Source organism: Gadus chalcogrammus, chromosome 9, assembly GCF_026213295.1.
Source record: "Gadus chalcogrammus isolate NIFS_2021 chromosome 9, NIFS_Gcha_1.0, whole genome shotgun sequence".
In the NCBI taxonomy this organism is placed as follows: Eukaryota; Metazoa; Chordata; class Actinopteri; order Gadiformes; family Gadidae; genus Gadus; species Gadus chalcogrammus.
Window position 1 is genome coordinate 12,759,810 of NC_079420.1, and position 18,014 is coordinate 12,777,823.

General features: G+C 45.7%; 1 protein-coding gene across 2 annotated transcripts in view; it reads right to left on the reverse strand.

The window, feature by feature from the left end:
• Positions 1-308: 308 nt before the first annotated feature.
• The window catches only part of lrp5 (low density lipoprotein receptor-related protein 5), a 38,154-nt gene continuing 20,448 nt past the window's right edge, over positions 309-18,014 (reverse strand). The window contains exons 12-29 of one of the 2 annotated variants that reach the window (XM_056599539.1): positions 16,860-17,076; positions 15,441-15,594; positions 15,190-15,325; positions 14,839-15,083; positions 12,915-13,099; positions 12,634-12,782; positions 12,165-12,342; positions 11,317-11,513; positions 10,054-10,262; positions 9,660-9,850; positions 8,902-9,111; positions 8,372-8,497; positions 7,764-7,997; positions 7,329-7,439; positions 6,577-6,804; positions 6,018-6,160; positions 5,425-5,522; positions 309-4,288 (exon numbers count right to left, since the gene is read on the reverse strand). In XM_056599539.1, the coding sequence (XP_056455514.1) occupies positions 3,937-4,288; positions 5,425-5,522; positions 6,018-6,160; positions 6,577-6,804; positions 7,329-7,439; positions 7,764-7,997; positions 8,372-8,497; positions 8,902-9,111; positions 9,660-9,850; positions 10,054-10,262; positions 11,317-11,513; positions 12,165-12,342; positions 12,634-12,782; positions 12,915-13,099; positions 14,839-15,083; positions 15,190-15,325; positions 15,441-15,594; positions 16,860-17,076 (3,363 nt within the window). In that variant the 3' untranslated portion in view covers positions 309-3,936. Of the gene's footprint in view, positions 4,289-5,424; positions 5,523-6,017; positions 6,161-6,576; positions 6,805-7,328; positions 7,440-7,760; positions 7,998-8,371; positions 8,498-8,901; positions 9,112-9,659; positions 9,851-10,053; positions 10,263-11,316; positions 11,514-12,164; positions 12,343-12,633; positions 12,783-12,914; positions 13,100-14,838; positions 15,084-15,189; positions 15,326-15,440; positions 15,595-16,859; positions 17,077-18,014 lie in introns of both variants that reach the window. The other variant, XM_056599538.1, reaches the window with a different exon arrangement.

Genomic DNA, 18,014 nt, shown 5'->3' on the forward strand with positions numbered 1-18,014 from the left:
TTTCATGAAATTATTAGGGTAATAATTATTATCAATAATATAATTTTACAAATAAAGAAAACTGAATTATGTCATCAAGTGAGATACACTTTTATTAAGATTACAAATGTTTATGCTAAGACCCCTTGATTTGGTTAGGTTTATTGATACACAGTTCCCTGTCCAGATTTGTATGGGATCTAATGATATGTCGTTAGGCTACGGAACTAGGGAACCCTAACTAGCAGAACTGTGAGTGGATATGCCCAGTGGCCATTCTACTAAAACAGTAAACATTCAGACTCTTAAACAGTCTGACTGTTCTGTAAACTAACCATCCAGTCAATAAAACAAGTCAACAAAACACATTCTTTAAAATATAACCTTTATTATACAAAAATGCTTATGATAAAAAAATCTCAACAATGAGAAGATTTGTTCGAGGAACATAGTTTTACTGGCACAGTGGTTTGAGGAAAATGTTTATAGATCTAAAAGAGTTGGGCTGCCATGATTGCTATTCTAATTAAATGTTACCTATAGCAACAAGTAAATTCCAGCTAATTAGCAGCAACAACCTGGTTACTGAAAAACCCAAAGCTCCCTTCACTTCACACCCAAAAGCAAGACAACTTTTGAAACACACTATAGGGTTTAGGTTTGGAGAAGGAGTCATAGAAAAAGACAGACCAAAGGTGACAAGCAGGACAAATGTGATACATAAAGATCTCTTGGAAAAGATCTCTTTGAATGGTTTCGGTAGCTCCTGTTTAATCTTTAATCTGTGTTGGGTCAAGATTTGGAGGTGTTTGGATACAACGACCCAAAAGAAAATACTCAAAAGAACAAAATACAGAATCATAATTTGGAAATAATAGTCTCTTTCCAAGATATGTAATTATGCCAAATATGCAAACCAAGAACCAGCTAACATGATGACATATACAATTACAAAACACATCTAAAGACCTTTAGAATAGAAACAAATGTACATTAGAAATATAATCTACAATAGATTTATTTTACTGCAAATGTTAAATGTATTTTCATGCTCTGATCATATATTGTATGTGGTAATTGCGGAAAACATCCTGTTTTAAAATAATAGTTGTAACCTTTTTGGACTTTGACACCAGAACACTATTAAATACTATTGAGCTCAATGTTGCTTTTACATATTATACTGATAATGCTTATACAATTACAATGAAGACCACATGACAACATATTTCTGCATCTTCTACAATAGGATGCATCTTTTTGTTTGAAAACTTGCTATAAGAACACAAACTTAATCCAATAAGAACTAAATAGTTTGCCCCACCGATGTTGGCTCTTTCTAAATCAGAATTGACCAACTGTTGTTTTGCCCACTACTAGTGAATGTGAGCTGGAATTAGCACATTGTAACACAGATTAGTGTTATCCTACCGATGATGTGTTGCAATAGTATATACAAGACAAAAAATAAAAAGTTTCCCTGTTCATCCATCTTGAGTTTTTAAGTGCCATGATGTTTTTATCTTTCATCTTGTCTTATAACAGTTGCAGGGATGACATGCTATGCATTTGATAAGTGCCGGATGAACATTCTGAGCAAGTCTTCAAAGTGGTTGGAATCTGGTTGGATACATGCTGGCAACCGTGGATCAGCTGGTGTCTGCTAACATCGCTTATTTAGCTTGTGCCATCCTCCACCATGACTTATTCAGCTGGTGACATCATCCGACATGGCTTCGTAGACTGGAGACATCATGCAACATCGCCTAATCAGCTGGTGACATCATATAACTCCGCTTTACCAGCTGGTGTCCTGATATCAATCAACTCACACCTATTGACGCCCACAACATACAATGGACGTTTTATGGAGAGGTTACTAAAAGGCTGAATGCTTTAGAATGACGTTATCTGAAGCCCTCTACATTTGCAGAGCGACCCAAATTAAGCATTTAACTTGCAAATTAATATTTAAATAAAAACGTACATATGTCACAACGTACAGACAAATATAATTTTGCATTCTCAAAGATTACTATGTGATTATTATTTTTTTTTATGAACCATAAAATAGATTTAAGATCCATTGTCAGAATTAAATTTTAAATTTGGACACTTCTGCATTGTATAAATGAATAATACATAATATATAGTATGTACACACTAGCAGCCAACATACTTAAACAGAACAATGTGACCTGTGGCGATGGGAACAGGTTCTAATTCACAATACAAATTGCTGACTACCTAATTACAGTTATGTACAAACATTACATTTCATTTGGTATTGTTTTGTCATGTAGTAGGGTTGATTACCAAATAATTTTATATGTACATATCTGGTGAAACACATTATCGCATTCGCAATGTCCTTTGTTGAAATTGGCACGAAGGGACGTCACTTTTCAAAGTCCCATCGCTGGCTCTAATCCGAGCCCATCCCAAACAGAAGTAGGATGATGAAGCTTACAGACTTGTTTGTGCGCTGCTGTCACAGTGGTTTGATTTGAGAACTTTGATGCTTCCTCTTTCCTTTTCTTCTACACTTTCAACACATGCCAACCAAGCTGATTGAATGTTGTTCTTTTTTTCAAATCTCTCATCAATTAAAATTCAAGGGACATATACATTTAAAATGTGAATATATTGAAGTCGAAGTACACAGAAGGTTTCACCCATTGAGCTTGTGACGATCTCACCCATCAAACACTCTTCCATAGGCCACGGCGGACCACTGCCCTGACCCAGGACGGTGATACTTCTGTCCCCTACAACACTCACCGTCCGGACCCCATTCAACCACTTCCATCTTCATTTATCTATCCCAATATCGACTGAGATATCTTCAATATGTGTTGATATGGATACATTGTACATAGTTCTCTGCACCACGTCACCCCCCCCCGCTGAGAGGATGAAAGAAAGGCTGGCTGAGAAGCTACTAGGGCTGAACGATTTGGGGAAATAATCGAATTGCGATTAGGTTGACCAATATTGCGATTGCGATTTAATGTGCGATTTTTATAATTCATTAAGTTCCTTGTGTTGTGTATTATTCACTAAAAAATAAATAAATCATTCTTTAGTATGACCAACACAACATTGGAAGCATTCAACATAAAAACTGCTCTTTTCTTTAGGCCATGCCGATGTGTTGAAATTAATTTATATTATAAACTTCTTTATTCAACTTTTGAATTGTAAAATAAAAATAAAAATAGTTGAATCGTACTGATTTCCAGTCGGTAACAAATCACTTTTTTTTTCTTAAATCGCAGCCTTTGCGATTTGCATACCGCGTTCCAATACATCGCGATTTCGATTTGAATTCAATTAATCGTTCAGCCCTAGAAGCTACAGAGATAGATTGAGGTGGAGAAGGGGGCATATGAGATAAAGTGGGTGGAGAAATGGGTGATGATAGGAAGGGAGGCTGAGAAGGTGGACGATGAGAGAGAGTGGGCGGAGAAGTTCGGGGATGGAATGCTAGGAAGAGGTCCCCAGGTCAACCCAAATGTGGAGCAGCGTTCAGCAGCGTGGAGCTGCTGATGACCTCTGATTACCCGTCCTCTGGGAGACAAGGATGCCAGGATTTTTAACACAGTATAAATAATCCACCTGTTCTTCAGCCGACTGCCACTAGGTGAGCAGGCGTTCAGTTTCTGAGTGGAAGGCCCGATTGGCCGGCGTACGCCACCGTACGCGTTAGCAAGGCAATTGAGCCACCGCCAGACTCCAGCAGTAGACAATCAAACCATATCATTGCGAGTAAGACCATTGATCTTCCCCCGATAGCAACCGAATCATTGTTCTATTTTCTGTACTTTCTTATAACACCCTCCCTGTGGTTCTCTTTTGGTTGTGTTCACTGCCCCAGCACCAGAAGTCCCTTTCCAACAGGTTTCACCCATCGGCCTGGCTTGTTGTTTACCACCTCGACGTGGGCCGTAGCGCGGGTCAGGAGGAGTCGGTGCAGGGGGACGGCGGCGGCGGACAGAGGTGGAAGTAGGAGCGCTCGGTGGACGGCGAGGGCGGGCAGCTCTCCTCGGCCGACAGGTACTGGGAGAGCGGCGTGGGCGGCGGAGGGTAGGGGTCCGAGTCCGAGTTCAGGTCCATGTAGTACTTGTTGTGCTTGGAGTGGTGGCCGCCGTGGCCCACCGACACCTTCCAGCGGCTGGGCCCCCCCGAGGCGCTGCCGGGGCCCATGCTGCTGCCCGGGAGCCGCCGGGGGCCGTAGTCGCTGTCGCACACGTCCGTGCTGCAGGGGGTGGTGGGGGGGGCGGCGCCCCGCACTGCGTGGTGGTAGGGCCTGGGGAGGGAGGGAGGGAGCAGGGGGTCAGAGCCCCGTTTGGGGAGAGCGTCGCGCCTCCGGCCAGGGCTGCCCTCATCGTACTCCAACTACCTGATGGCTCATGTGCAGCTGGCTGGTTTGTGTGATCTCCTTGTAACTCATGTTGTATGTGATAACATCAATCAAATTCAATCTTATCTTTTCAAGGGTCGGTCCTGGGGTTGGGTTTTTCGGTGTCTCTGTCCTCTGTGTTAAGGGGTCTAAAGCTGCAGGAATCAATATCTTGGAATCGGACACTTGGTGGTACATCAAACACTATGAACACCAGGGCAGTGGGTTTTTATTTATGTAGTACATTTTTCGGAGTGTATCTCTACTACTGTCCTATACTTGCTGCTGTGACACACACATTTCCCATCTGTGAGCCTCCAGTATAAGTCTTATCTTATCTCATCTATGTCAGCAGTTAGCTACACACTTGAACTTTGAGCCTGTTTTTGTCTGACAATAGGGCAGGTTGTGATCGTCATCATATAGGGTTAACCATTCACCTCGAACAGCCGTGGATAAGTGATTGCCAGGGTAACCTTCTGACGCCTAGCTGCCTTCAGTGCTCTCCATTTTATGAAATCTGATCCTATATTAGCAGGACTGCTACATCCGTCCATTACTTGTAGCTTTGGTGTGTAGGAGCACATACGGGGAGCATTGATTTATTTACATATGGAGTGCTGTGGTGGCAGCAGTCCTCCTATACTAATGCGGTCTGTTTGCACTGGGCCTTGGTTTTCAAAAAGGGACCGGGAGAGCTGGCAGTACAGGTTTCAAAACAAAAACAACAGAGTAGTCCCCATGGCAACAGTCACATTGTTACAGGGTGGTGAGGGAAATCAGTTGAGGCCGGCTTTCAAAAGCAGCTTGTACCCAAATATTTGAAAATGCTGGAGTCTTAATCAAGTTATACAGATTTAAAGATTATAATATCTATTTATTGTCAACATGTATGAGTTTGCTGCCCTCTAAAGGGTCAATAAATATCTTGTTTAGAACTCATCCATGGGATTGATCACGACTGAGACTTGGAACGTTGCCAAGTACCAAGGTCCAACTCCACGTTCCGATGACGTGGGTCAGCTTGTGTGTGCGTATGTTACCTGTATGATCTGGTAGTTGATGGGCTATTGGAAGAGTAGAAGACCTCTGCATTGTAGAGGGATCGGTCAGTAGCAGGGGAGGGCGGAGGGTTTAGAATCTGTCCACACCAAGAAAAGTGCAAAATAGCATCAATTTACAGATCTGAAGCATCAATGTATTCTTTATTATATGTGTGTAAATAGCCAAATACATGTATTATAATTGATGGTAGCAATTTAATCAAATAGATATTCATGAATTAATCCTGAATTGAAAATTACAATAATTGCAACTTCTGGCCAAAGATCATCTGGAGAATGGCTTTGTATTTTGCATGTGTGTGTGTGTGTGTGCGTGTTTGGTTTTGTGTGTGTGTGTGTGTGTGTGTGTGTGTGTGTGTGTGTGTCTGTGTGTCTGTGTGTGTCTGTGTGTGTCTGTGTGTGTGTCTGTGTGTGTGTGTGTGTGTGTGTGTGTGTGTGTGTGTGTGTGTGTGTGTGTGTGTGTGTCTGTGTGTGTGTGTGTGTGTGTGTGTGTGTGTGTGTGTGTGTGTGTGTGTGTGTGTGTGTGTGTGTGTGTGTGTGTGTGTGTGTGTGTGTGTGGCTGCAGGGCCTACCTGAGGGTAGAAGGCTCCCTTGGTGGAGGAGGAGCTGCTGGAGGAGGCCCCGGTCACGTGGTTCCTGTCGTAGAGAGGGGCGCCGCTGCTGCTGCTGCCCATCAGGCTGACGGAGCTCATGATGGACTTGCCACAGGCGATACCTGCACACACAAAGACAACCAAGGACACCTGGTTAGAGAGATATCAGCAGCACATCAGTCCGAATGACAGTCTAAAATTAGTCTGCACACACACAAAATTTGTCTGTACGTTGTGCTTTCCTGTCTTTATTTGTCACCTTGGCGGTGCATTCTGCAGAGCACCCTGGTCGCCCGGGTCTTAAACAATTGCAGAGCAGTGAGCCCCTCTGTGATTAAAGCTCACTTCCAATAGAGCAACTTTAAACGAAGACCAAGCAGTAAACAAACAAAGTGTTCAACAAAAGGGCGACTCAAGCATACTCGACTACCCTGTAACAGTCGGACGTCCGCCCAACGCCAAATGTTGTTCCCCTGCATCTGTCTGACGGAGTCTAGCCTTTAGCTGGCCGACGCCGGGCCCCCGGGGGGCCGCCTACCTTGGAAGGTGCCGTGCTGCGACGTGCTGGGGTCGATGAAGTCGAGCGGCACGTGGGGCGTGCCGCTGATGTACTCGTGGGGGAAGGAGCCCGCGGTGCCCTTGTAGCGGCGGCACACAAGGCGCTGGCACACGAAGTACACGATGATCACAAACACCAGCAGGATGAAGGCGATGAACAGGCCGATGGTGGAGGAGCTGGAGGGCAGGTCGCTGGACAGAGGGGGGTCTGGTCCCGGGGAGGGGAGAGGGGACATTGGGGAATCAGGGTCAGTGTGACTGGAGGCCTGTTTATGTGCCCTAGTGACCAGACAGGACGGACAGCACGAGACAGACAGCACCGGACACACGTGGAGACAGGGCCAGACCAACGGATAGACGAGACATGCATAGACATCAACAGACAGACATGTAGGACCGGACAGACCGAGAAAAAGACAGCACCGAACAGACGGACAGACAGAAGAAGACAGTAAGATAGACTGGACTAGGCAAGCAGACAGACAGGCAGACAGACAGACAGACATACAGATATATCTTAATTCATCCCTGAGGGGGATATATTATCCAACCGATAACATATCAATGGCTGTAATTTGATGGATTCATTAAAATAATTTCATGTTAATTAAGTGTTCTGGACTAAATTGGGGACCTGTATGAAGTTTAACACAAGGCCAGTTTAACCAATAAGATGGAGTAACTAATGTCTCAAGGGCATTTATTGTGATTTCACTGCATATATATACATACCACAGCCAAGCTCGTCTGAGCTATCCGTGCAGTCAGAGTATTGATCACACTGCTGCTTCTTGGTGATGCACTGGTTGTCCCCACAACGGAACTGGTTGAGAGAACATATAACTGGAAGGAGAGAATTCAGGGCAGTGGGTAAGAGTTGGTTCAACAGCAGTGTCTGTGGATAATGCTAATGTGTAAACATCTCTCTCTATCTACCAAACCCGAGCAAATCACAGAGAAACTGTCTGTGTACAAAGCAGGGGGTCAGACACATAAGGGTCAAGTAAAACATGGGTTAGGGTGTGTGTGTGTGTGTGTGTGTGTGTGTGTGTGTGTGTGTGTGTGTGTGTGTGTGTGTGTGTGTGTGTGTGTGTGTGTGTGTGTGTGTGTGTGTGTGTGTGTGTGTGTGTGTGTGTGTGTGTGTGTGTGTGTGTGTGAGCCTACCATCACAGTCGAGCTCGTCCGAGTGGTCGGTGCAGTCGGGCTCCCCGTTGCAGCGCAGGGCGCCGTCCACGCAGCCGCCCTTGTCACACTGGAACTGGGACGGGAGGCACACCGGGCAGCCCTCCTCGTCGCTGTTGTCATCGCACTCGGCGAAGCCGTCGCAGCGCCACGCCTTGGGGATGCAGTCGATGTCCCCCGTGGAGCAGGTGAACTGCTCCGTGGAGCAGGTGGGGGGCTCTGGAGTGGGCGGGGGGGGCAGAGTGAGACACAGAGGCAGACGCATTTGAACCCGAGGTGGGAAAGTGCTGCGGTGTGTATTTGGGCCTTGATCTGCATTGTTTCTGTTTATGTCTCTATCCTCTGCTGCTCTGTCACACATTTCCCTCTCAGGATATTTTTCATACAAATTATGAACATTAACATTGATTTCAGCTTCTTTTAACAAATCGGTGTCTTTAGCAACATTATGATTCAGAGGAGTTTACCGGCAACTCGATTTTGTTTGATAAAAATAAAGAAAGTCTTTAATCCATTGAATGGCAGAGGTTGAATGGGAGCTAGGCGCAGGCTTTATCCATGGCCACTACATAGCGGGCGTCCTGATTGGTTACCTCCACAGTGGAGCAGGTCCTGCAGGAGCACCAGGTGCACGGGACACGAGCAGCGCGGCGTCCCGTCACCCTTGGCGATGCAGATGTGAGAGCAGCCACCGTTGTCGCGGGAACAAGGATGGGATGCTGGGAAGAGAGGAAGAACCACATTCGCCGTTGTTGTTATCACTAGGAAAGCAAAACTGAGGAGTCAATAACATTTGACTATTTGCGTGAAAGCTAAGATCGTGTATTTTTCAGTCCTAACCATTGTGGGATGGGAGAACCTTTTGTGGGATGGGAGAACCAGCCCAATAATCAAAACAAGTGTTGTTTCATGACATGTTGTTTCATGACATATTGTATCACATGCCCAGGAAACATCTTCCAGGATCATCATTTGAGCTGCCATCTTCAGTTGGTAACTATGTGTAATCATATCAGCCAAAGTAACCTCATGGCTGCACAAGGCTAAACCTACGCTCAAACATGAGAAGCCGACACCGAGGTGAGTAGAAGGAGCTTAGGTAATGTCTCGTATAGTTCCCTACCAAACTCCAGCGGGTCCATCTCCTCCACGGCGTGGATGGAGGTCAGGTAGGAGATGCGGCCCTGGATGCGGGTGCGCTTGTCTCCGCTCACTTTGTCCACCCTCTCGATCATCTGCTGCTGCCGGTCGATCCAGTACAGGTGGTCCCCCAGGATACTGAGGCCCATGGGCTGCAGGATGTTGGAGTCCTGCAGGACGACCCGGTTGGCTCCTGGCAGAGGCAGCGAGGGGGAGACACAGGTGGTATAGGAAACTGCATGTACTGAAAATAGACCCATCCTGTATTTTGAACTTAGTGCATGGCGGTGAATGTAAACGGCAAATGTTTCAATTTAATGAAGGCAGACAACACACCACACTGTGTCATTGATTTCATTTCATTTTTTCTGATGCTAGAAATTGATACCAGGAGGTACATTGACACTGAGAGTTTAAAATGGGTTCTGCAGTCCCACTCCCCAGTATTGGAGAGTTGCCTCCGCCAGGTCGAGGACACTGAACGAACACGAGGGCAGGACGAGCCGACCGAAACGTTATATTGTGCAATCATTATATTTTGACAATAAAAATAAACTATGAATCCTACACTATAAGATGATCAGTGTATGGAATCATAAGCAATTTAAAAAAAAAATAATATTAAATTTATATTTCTTATCATTTCTGAATATTTATTTTTTAACCATATTCTATCCTCAATGTAAAAATGGCATAAAGTTCAGCACATGAATCAACACTGAGGTGGAGGGAGGCGTTTACCCGTGAGGTCGCTGCTCTCGATGCGTTTGAGGTCGGCGTCCACCCAGAACAGCTTGGCCAGCTTGTTGTCCAGAGCCAGCGCCACGGGCCGGATCAGCCCCGTGGTGAACAGGGACTCCCTCTCCGTGCCGTCCAGGCTGGCCCCCTCGATCTTGGCCGAGCGCTCCTGCACCGTGGTGAAGTACATGTACCTACCAACAGAGGGAGGGTCACCAGGGAGCACACTGCAGGGTTGATGGTGGGTTTCTTTGTGGCTGGTATTGCAGTTGTTCGTACTCATGACTATGTCAAAGGCTTTCCAGTTTTCCTACGTGTTCTGTTTTGCAAAAAAAACAAAACCCTCTCTCTCTGCTTTGCGCTCAGTCAACCGTGCGCTCCGGGCCCGCCCGCTCACCCTTTCTCGGCGTTGACCACGATGGCGCGGGGCTTGTCCGTGTCGTCCTTGAGGACCACGCCCACGCCGTGGCCGTCCATGCGCTGGGCGTTGATGGTGTTGGAGCTCTCGCAGGTCCAGTACACGTGGCGGCTGTACGCGTCCAGGCTCAGGTCGTGAGGCTGCTTGTCCGCCGGCTGGGCCGCACCCCCGCCCACCACCGTGGCCGCCTGCAGGGACGGGAGGAGACGAGAGTTAGGCCTCACATTATATATATATACTGTATATACACACACACGTATCACGTTATATATACTGTATACATATATACTGTATATACACACGTATCACGTTATATATACTGTATACATATATATACTGTATATACACACGTATCACGTTATATATGCTGTATTCATATATATACTGTATATACACACGTATCACGTTATATATACTGTATATACTGTATACATATATATACTGTATATACACACGTATCACGTTATATATGCTGTATTCATATATATACTGTATATACACACGTATCACGTTATATATGCTGTATTCATATATATACTGTATATACACACGTATCACGTTATATATACTGTATATACTGTATACATATATATACTGTATATACTGTATATACACACGTATCACGTTATATATACTGTTCACATATATATACACCGTATATACTGTATATAAACACGTATCACGTTATATATACTGTATACATATATATACTGTATATACGGTATACACACATATCACGTTATATATACTGTATACACATATATATACTGTATATACTGTATATACACAGCACGTATCACGTTATATATACTGTATATATATATATATACTGTATACATATACTGTATATATACACGTATCACGTTATATATATACTGTATATAAATATATATACTGTATATATATATATACTGTAGATATATACACACACGTATCACGTTTTCGGAGCACTATCTGAATCGATGTTGTGCTTCATATATCCATCCTCCCTGTTTAGTAGAGTTGCACAGATCTGAAGTGGTAGAAAACTATTTAGCTGCATGGCTGGCCACTATCTCACTGTTTTATTGATATCAGATGTGCTTTTTATCTACTCCCACCCAAACTAGTGATGGCAGCAAATAGAAAAAATAGCCTTTGATCTGCGTTCTCCCAGGTGCTACGTGTGGAGCTCTGAAGGAGCGTAGAGTAGTCTAGAGCCGTCTGTAGCTCATTGCCCCCACTCCCTCCAGCGGTCAGTACCATGGTGCCGTCGTCGCGGGCCCGTCGGATGTTCTGCCGTCCGTCCAGCCAGTACACCATTCTGTCCAGCGGGTCGTAGCTCACGGCGCGGATGTTCTTCAGCACGTGGATGGGCAGGATGATGTCCGGGCTCTGCTCCCCCAGGACCATGCGGCTGATGCTCGACTTCTGGCTGAACAGCAGGAAGCTGGAGGGCGCTGCGGGGAGCAAGAGGAATCCACAACAATGCATTGTAAAAAACCCTTGAGTCAATCTGCCATACAACGACAGCTGAGTAATCAGCCAATCGCTCCATCGGTTGGTTTAATTTGATTACTGTGCATCGGTTCCCTGTCTGTTCCAAATTAGACAATACAACATTTGATTCCGAGGTCCCAATCCAATTAGATATGCCAGATCTATGCACTTAGAGCCTGTGTCCTATGAAAATGCTTTGAAAATGTAAAAATCCGAGGGTCGACTTTCCCTCATTGGGTATAATGGATTGTTGCAAGCACCCTGACACACAACTGATCTTAGAAATCTAATGGGCAACATTGACCCATTTGTTGTTGTTCGTAGTTAGCCGACCCTTAAGCCAATTCACCTAACTTTTAACAATAGTTCCTTGGTACGTCTCATTATTTGCTAAAGCGTTATCAAAATAATATGCTTGTGTAACATAGATTAATAGCACTTTTCTGAAAAATGATATACAATTGCATTGTGAGTCATTTAATATTCCCAATTATTATTATCCGAACAAGCTATGACCAGATGGCTCTCTCCTATGGATCTGCCTCTCCCAGATGCCTCCAGGAGGCGCCTCTCTAAGCCTGTTAACAGGGGCTGTGACCAGGGAGACCTACAGCTGCAGTTGTGCCTGTCAGAGTCCAGGGTGTAGTGCGAGGCACAGCGGCACTGGGCGCCGGCGGGCGTGGCCAGACACAGATGGGTGCAGTCTCCATTGTTGAGGGAGCAGTCGTTGGCTCCGTCCTGCCTGGACGAGTGGAACACCAGGATGTCCAGCATCAGCTCCAGCTGGCCCTGGGGAAGGGGATGCGATCATATGTCCTCAATACACTTCCTACGCGTCTGGAGTTATAAAACAGGTTATTTCATCTTGGCCTCCGGTTTACTAAATCATATTTTGACCTGAGTATGCGAGAGAAGGATTCATTGCACACTGGTTAACTCATCTTCAGGCGATCGGTCTATTAATGAGCTCTCCTGTAGAAAGCTGAAGGACTTCATCTGAGCTCTAGGCCTCGCCTCCCACACAGAAACCTTGAGACACACAAGGGGGGGCTAAATAATGACTCAGAGTGGGCTCCTCACCTGCAGTACCACCGTGCGGTTGAGCCCGCTGCGCTTGTCAGCTCGCTCAATGCTTCGCAGGTTGAAGTCGGTCCAGTAGATGAAGTCCCGATACTGGGTCAGGCCGAAGGGCTGAGGGAGTTCATCCACTACGATCTCCCTCTGAAGACCTGCAGGAGCACCAGAGCCATCAGAGACTAACACACATGCTGGAAGACATGGAAATCAAAACCCTTCGAAAGAAAAACAAGTGTGTGAGAGTGTGTGAGCGGGTGTGTGTGAGAGAGTATGTGTGTCAATACCCTGCATGTTGGTGCTCTCGATCATGCACGTGTCCAGGTCGGTCCAGTACAGCCGGTGGTCCAGGTAATCTATCGTGAGGCCGTTGGCCCGGCCCACTTTATCCACCAGGGTCCCGATGACGCTGCCGTCCATGTAGGCCCTGGCGATCCGCGGCCGACCGCCCCACTCCGTCCAATACATGTACCTGGAGGGAGGAGGACACTGATTGGGTCCTTTCTTTCTTTCGTTTTAAGCAAGACTTTTGAGCATCAAAATGTTTCATTTTGTTTTTGTTCCAAATAAATTAGGCATGATAAGCAATGAGGTTACTCTGTGTGTGTATATGGTGACTAATGTGTGTGTGTGTGTGTGTGTGTGTGTGTGTGTGTGTGTGTGTGTGTGTGTGTGTGTGTGTGTGTGTGTGTGTGTGTGTGTGTGTGTGTGTGTGTGTGTGTGTGTGTGTGCGTCCGTGGGTGCGTGCGTGTGTGTGTGTGTGCGTCCGTGCGTGTGTGTGTGTGTGCGTCCGTGGGTGCGTGCGTGTGTGTCTGTGTCTGTGAGAAAATGCCCCAGGGTGTATTTGTTGGCAGCTCAACACAATGACATCTCCTGGAATAACTTAATGACACCTGGATGAGTTACCAACAATGATTATGTGGCAAATTCCCACACACATGCACACAAACACACACACACACACTCACACACACACACGTATACACCTTCTCGATCTGAAACATTGGAGGTTGGATTGTAGTAAGTACATTACTAGGATTGCAAAAAGAAAACTGCATTCCACTCTGGTGACACAGCTACACTCTAGTTACCTTATCCTGAGCGAGTGGGGAGGCAGACGAATGAGGTCATAGCGTCATGAAGTAAGAGAATAAATGCAGGTGTGGTGCAACTACAGAGGGTGACATTGTAACAGCTCTGTTTATACAACGTGACTTAGCTATGAGTTATCACCCTGGTGAGTACATCATTGCTACCAGATTAGTTCAACCAACAAAAATGTACATCCCTAAAACCAGGACATAATCTAACTAGCGACACACAGATGGGAGGTATGGTGGTGTGCCAGTTAGGACATGAAAATATACACCAGTCTGAATGTACAAAAAAAGGTGTTGTTTGGTAGCTTATTTTTCACCAGGCCTAGTTTTTTGTTTTTTCAGAAAATAAGTAAATAGATTATATCCCCACGACTGCAAGGGCTATAACATTTTATTTTGGAACCAAAGGAAATATAACACCTGTGATTGAGATTGTTGTGCAAGTGAAATTCTCAATGTTGATATAGTGGAGTGAATAAAGCTAGATCACTCACAGCATAAGTGGAAGATTAAAATAAAAATAAATGTCATGTTTTAGATTGAATACCACTGCCACATAGTGAAAAATCAGCTGGTAGCCCTATAGGATCATAGCACAACATCTGAGTACCCGGGTCAATATTTGATGCGAATAAAGTGAAGTAGAGCAAAGATAGATAAATCTTAGTATAGGAAGGTTTAGGAAAAATCTCTAAATAAATCAATAAATCCAATGCGCAATTGACAATATAAACCTGATGAGACACAAAACCACGCTAAAGGCTAAACCCTCACAGTTGCACCATACGACCACCAGACGGCGATGAAGAACGTGTGTTCTTCTAATCTGAGGCATATCCTCTGAAACCAACTCTTCTCTACTATAGATTGATTGTAATCACCATGATAGTAGCAAAATGGTGTCCGTACACTGGCTTATCAATATACGATGTTTTATGTGATCATCGACACATCCGGGTGGGATTTACAGGATGAAGAGGTTAATAATCCTTCATGTAATGACTTTATTCATTAAATCAATTGTCCACCACACTTAGTCATCCATTGATATCGTACGGAAAAATCCATTTCATTATCCAGCCCTAGTTGTGTGTCCATTGGGGTGCCTTACCCATTGGCTGGATCCAGGGCTAAGGACCGCGGGTTGTCCAGTGAGCGCGGGTTCTCCAAATCTTTGCACACCAGAACCTGGCGGTACTGGCCGTCCAGCCGGGCCACCTCGATGCGGTTCGTACCGGTGTCGGCCCAGTAGATGTTGCGGCCCATCCAGTCCACGGCCATCCCTTCAGGGTAGTCCAGGCCAAACTCAATGACGTGCTCCAGAGAGCTGCCGTTCATGTACGCTCGGCTGATCGTCTGAGGGACACAGATGATCAATGGGAATAAGGGGGATATGTGACACACAAAGTTTACATTGAGGTACACCCTGTGTGTGTTCAAAGAAGTGTAACACACAACCCACCTTAGACTGGATATCTGTCCAGTATATTCTGTTCTCTGAGACGTCAAAGTCCAGAGCCGAGGCCTCTTTCACTCCGGTCAGAGGAATGGCCACGTCGTTACTGTTGGTGCCCAGTGATATACTTCTAATACTATCCCTGGAGAGACACACATTCAAACACATTGAAGCAGGCGCACACCGTTTAGGGGAGACGTTGATATACCCATGCGTCCACATTGTTGGACGATGAGATAGTGATGAGGTAATGGCACCTGTTTGTGAAGAGCAGGAAGGCCTCGGGCACCACGCAGGTCTGCAGGTCTGGCAGCAGCTCCAGGCCCATGGGGCAGGCACAGCGGGCCCCTTGGACGTGCCAGAAACACAGGTGACTGCAGCCTCCGTTGTCTGCCGCACAGCCGTTAGTACCTGAACAGAACACATTGAAGTCAGCCATAATAATTCCCTTCACTTTTTACCTTTTTTTTAATAAATAAAAAAGTCCCCCCTCTAGTTGTTCTTATTTTTTTTTTTATCTCGGCAATCTGCAACCGCAAACAGTTTTTTGTTTACCTCGACATTCAGTAAATCATAAAATGTGCTATCATGGCATCTACAGCGCAAAACTACATTGAAAGACCTATCATTATCACTATCTGTTATATGTATTGATCATTCATTTCAACAGCAGTTGGTAGAACAAGCCGATGTTTACTTGCCCTGCAGGTCTTGACTAAAGGTTGCTTTTGATCAAATTTGAAGTTGTATCAATAAAAACAGTTCCCCGAAACTGTTTTGTTCTTCCGATAGAGAGATAGCCTACTTTTAGTTATCGCACATGGAAAACTCAAAAACGAAACTCTCCAAAACATGGATGCATTGAATAAAACCCACTTATCATAATCCGCCTCATCCACAAACTGCCCTTCGCTACACTATTGTACGCATGGATAAAAATCCAACTCAATTTAATCCTTAAATAAATTAGTTATTTTGATGAATATACCTCTTTTAATCAAACTATCCAAAGTATTTAGAGTTATTACATGCGTATTCACTGGCTATTTGAGGTTGAGTCCATCCTCCTTTAACACTGGTGTGATGCTTGGAAAATGTAGCATATTTACGTCGCAAGTGATGCCGTAAGTGATGTCGTAACTGATGTCGTAAGTGATGTTGTAACTTAGGTCGTTACTGATGTTATAACTGATGTCGTAAGTGATGTCGTAACTGAGGTCGTTACTGGCGTCGTTACTGATTGTCATAAGTGATGCCGTAACTAATGTCGTAACTGATGAAAATGTTTGATGTGATTTTGTTGTTTAAGGCCGGGGCTTTCATTTTCCCAAACCTTTGCGGGTCATTAAGCTACGGATGAAAAGTGTAACAGCAGTCGTTTCACAAACAGGCGACCATGGCTGCCGCTTCAAATGTAGAAGAAAGTGGGCAACTTCATGGAACTGACATGTCCTCCTCCTCCTCCTCCCCCTCCTCCTCCTCCCCCTCCTCCTCCTCCTCCTCCTCCTCCTCCTCCTCCCCCTCCTCCTCCTCCCCCTCCTCCCCCTCCTCCTCCCCCTCCTCCTCCCCCTCCTCCTCCTCCCCCTCCTCCCCCTCCTCCTCCCCCTCCTCCTCCTCCTCCTCCTCCCCCTCCCCCTCCCCCTCCTCCTCCCCCTCCTCCCCCTCCTTCTCCTCACCATGCGCCTCGGTCACTTTGGTGGCCTTGAGGCCCATCAGGTCGGGCAGCTGGTCGATGATGATCTCTCTCACGGCCGTGGCCTTGTGCACCCGCTCGATGCTGCGCCGCTGCCAGTCCGTCCAGTAGATGTAGTCGCCCAGGAGCGTGAAGCCAAAGATATGGGGGAGCTTATCCTCCAGCAGGGTCAGTCTGTTGGTCCCGTCCACATTGATGACCTGGAAGGGGATGGAGGAAAGGACAGGCAGAGCCGGTTACCCCAGAGGAGGATGGACAACCCGCGTCCGTCATGCTCCTTTCACAGCTCTGACAGATAGGCACTGGAAGGCCGGTCTAAAGGAGTGTATTAGTTATGGGGAGGCAAAGTCCCATAGTTATGGGGAAGCATTGTTGCATTTAGGCAAGGGAAATATCTGATTGTAGATTGTATCCAGAATAAAGATGATTAATAATAGGGGGCCCGGAATCATGGAATTGTAATGAAAGTAGACACAGCAAGGCGACAATTCGTGTGGCCATCTTGTGTGTTGTTCGGTGTGCATGATGTCACCCATTTATGTTGCCAACCACTCATTTTGCCAACTATGCATGTCACCAACCATCAACAATAAAATGAAAACAAAGTGTTGACATGATTCCCTGGAATCTGACACTCACACACACACACACACACACACACACACACACACACACACACACACACACACACACACACACACACACACACACACACACACACACACACACACACACACACACACACACACACACACACACACACACACACACACACACACGTGCATATTGTTCCCATTAACCAATCTGACATTCAAGAACCTGACTTCCTATCCTGTGTCTTTCAGTTTTGTCTATGCATCTGCCTCTGTGTGTGTGTGTGTGTGTGTGTGTGTGTGTGTGTGTGTGTGTGTGTGTGTGTGTGTGTGTGTGTGTGTGTGTGTGTGTGTGTGTGTGTGTGTGTGTGTGTGTGTGTGTGTGTGTGTGTGTGTGTGTGTGTGTGTGTGTGGGTGTGTGTGACTGTGAGAGCGAGTTGCTATTGAGAGGGCTACAATTAAGGCCTGTGCCCATTTCTCCCCTCAACCCTGCAGTCTGTACATGGTTGGACTGTGAGACTAAAGACACTGTAACACAGCCTTTT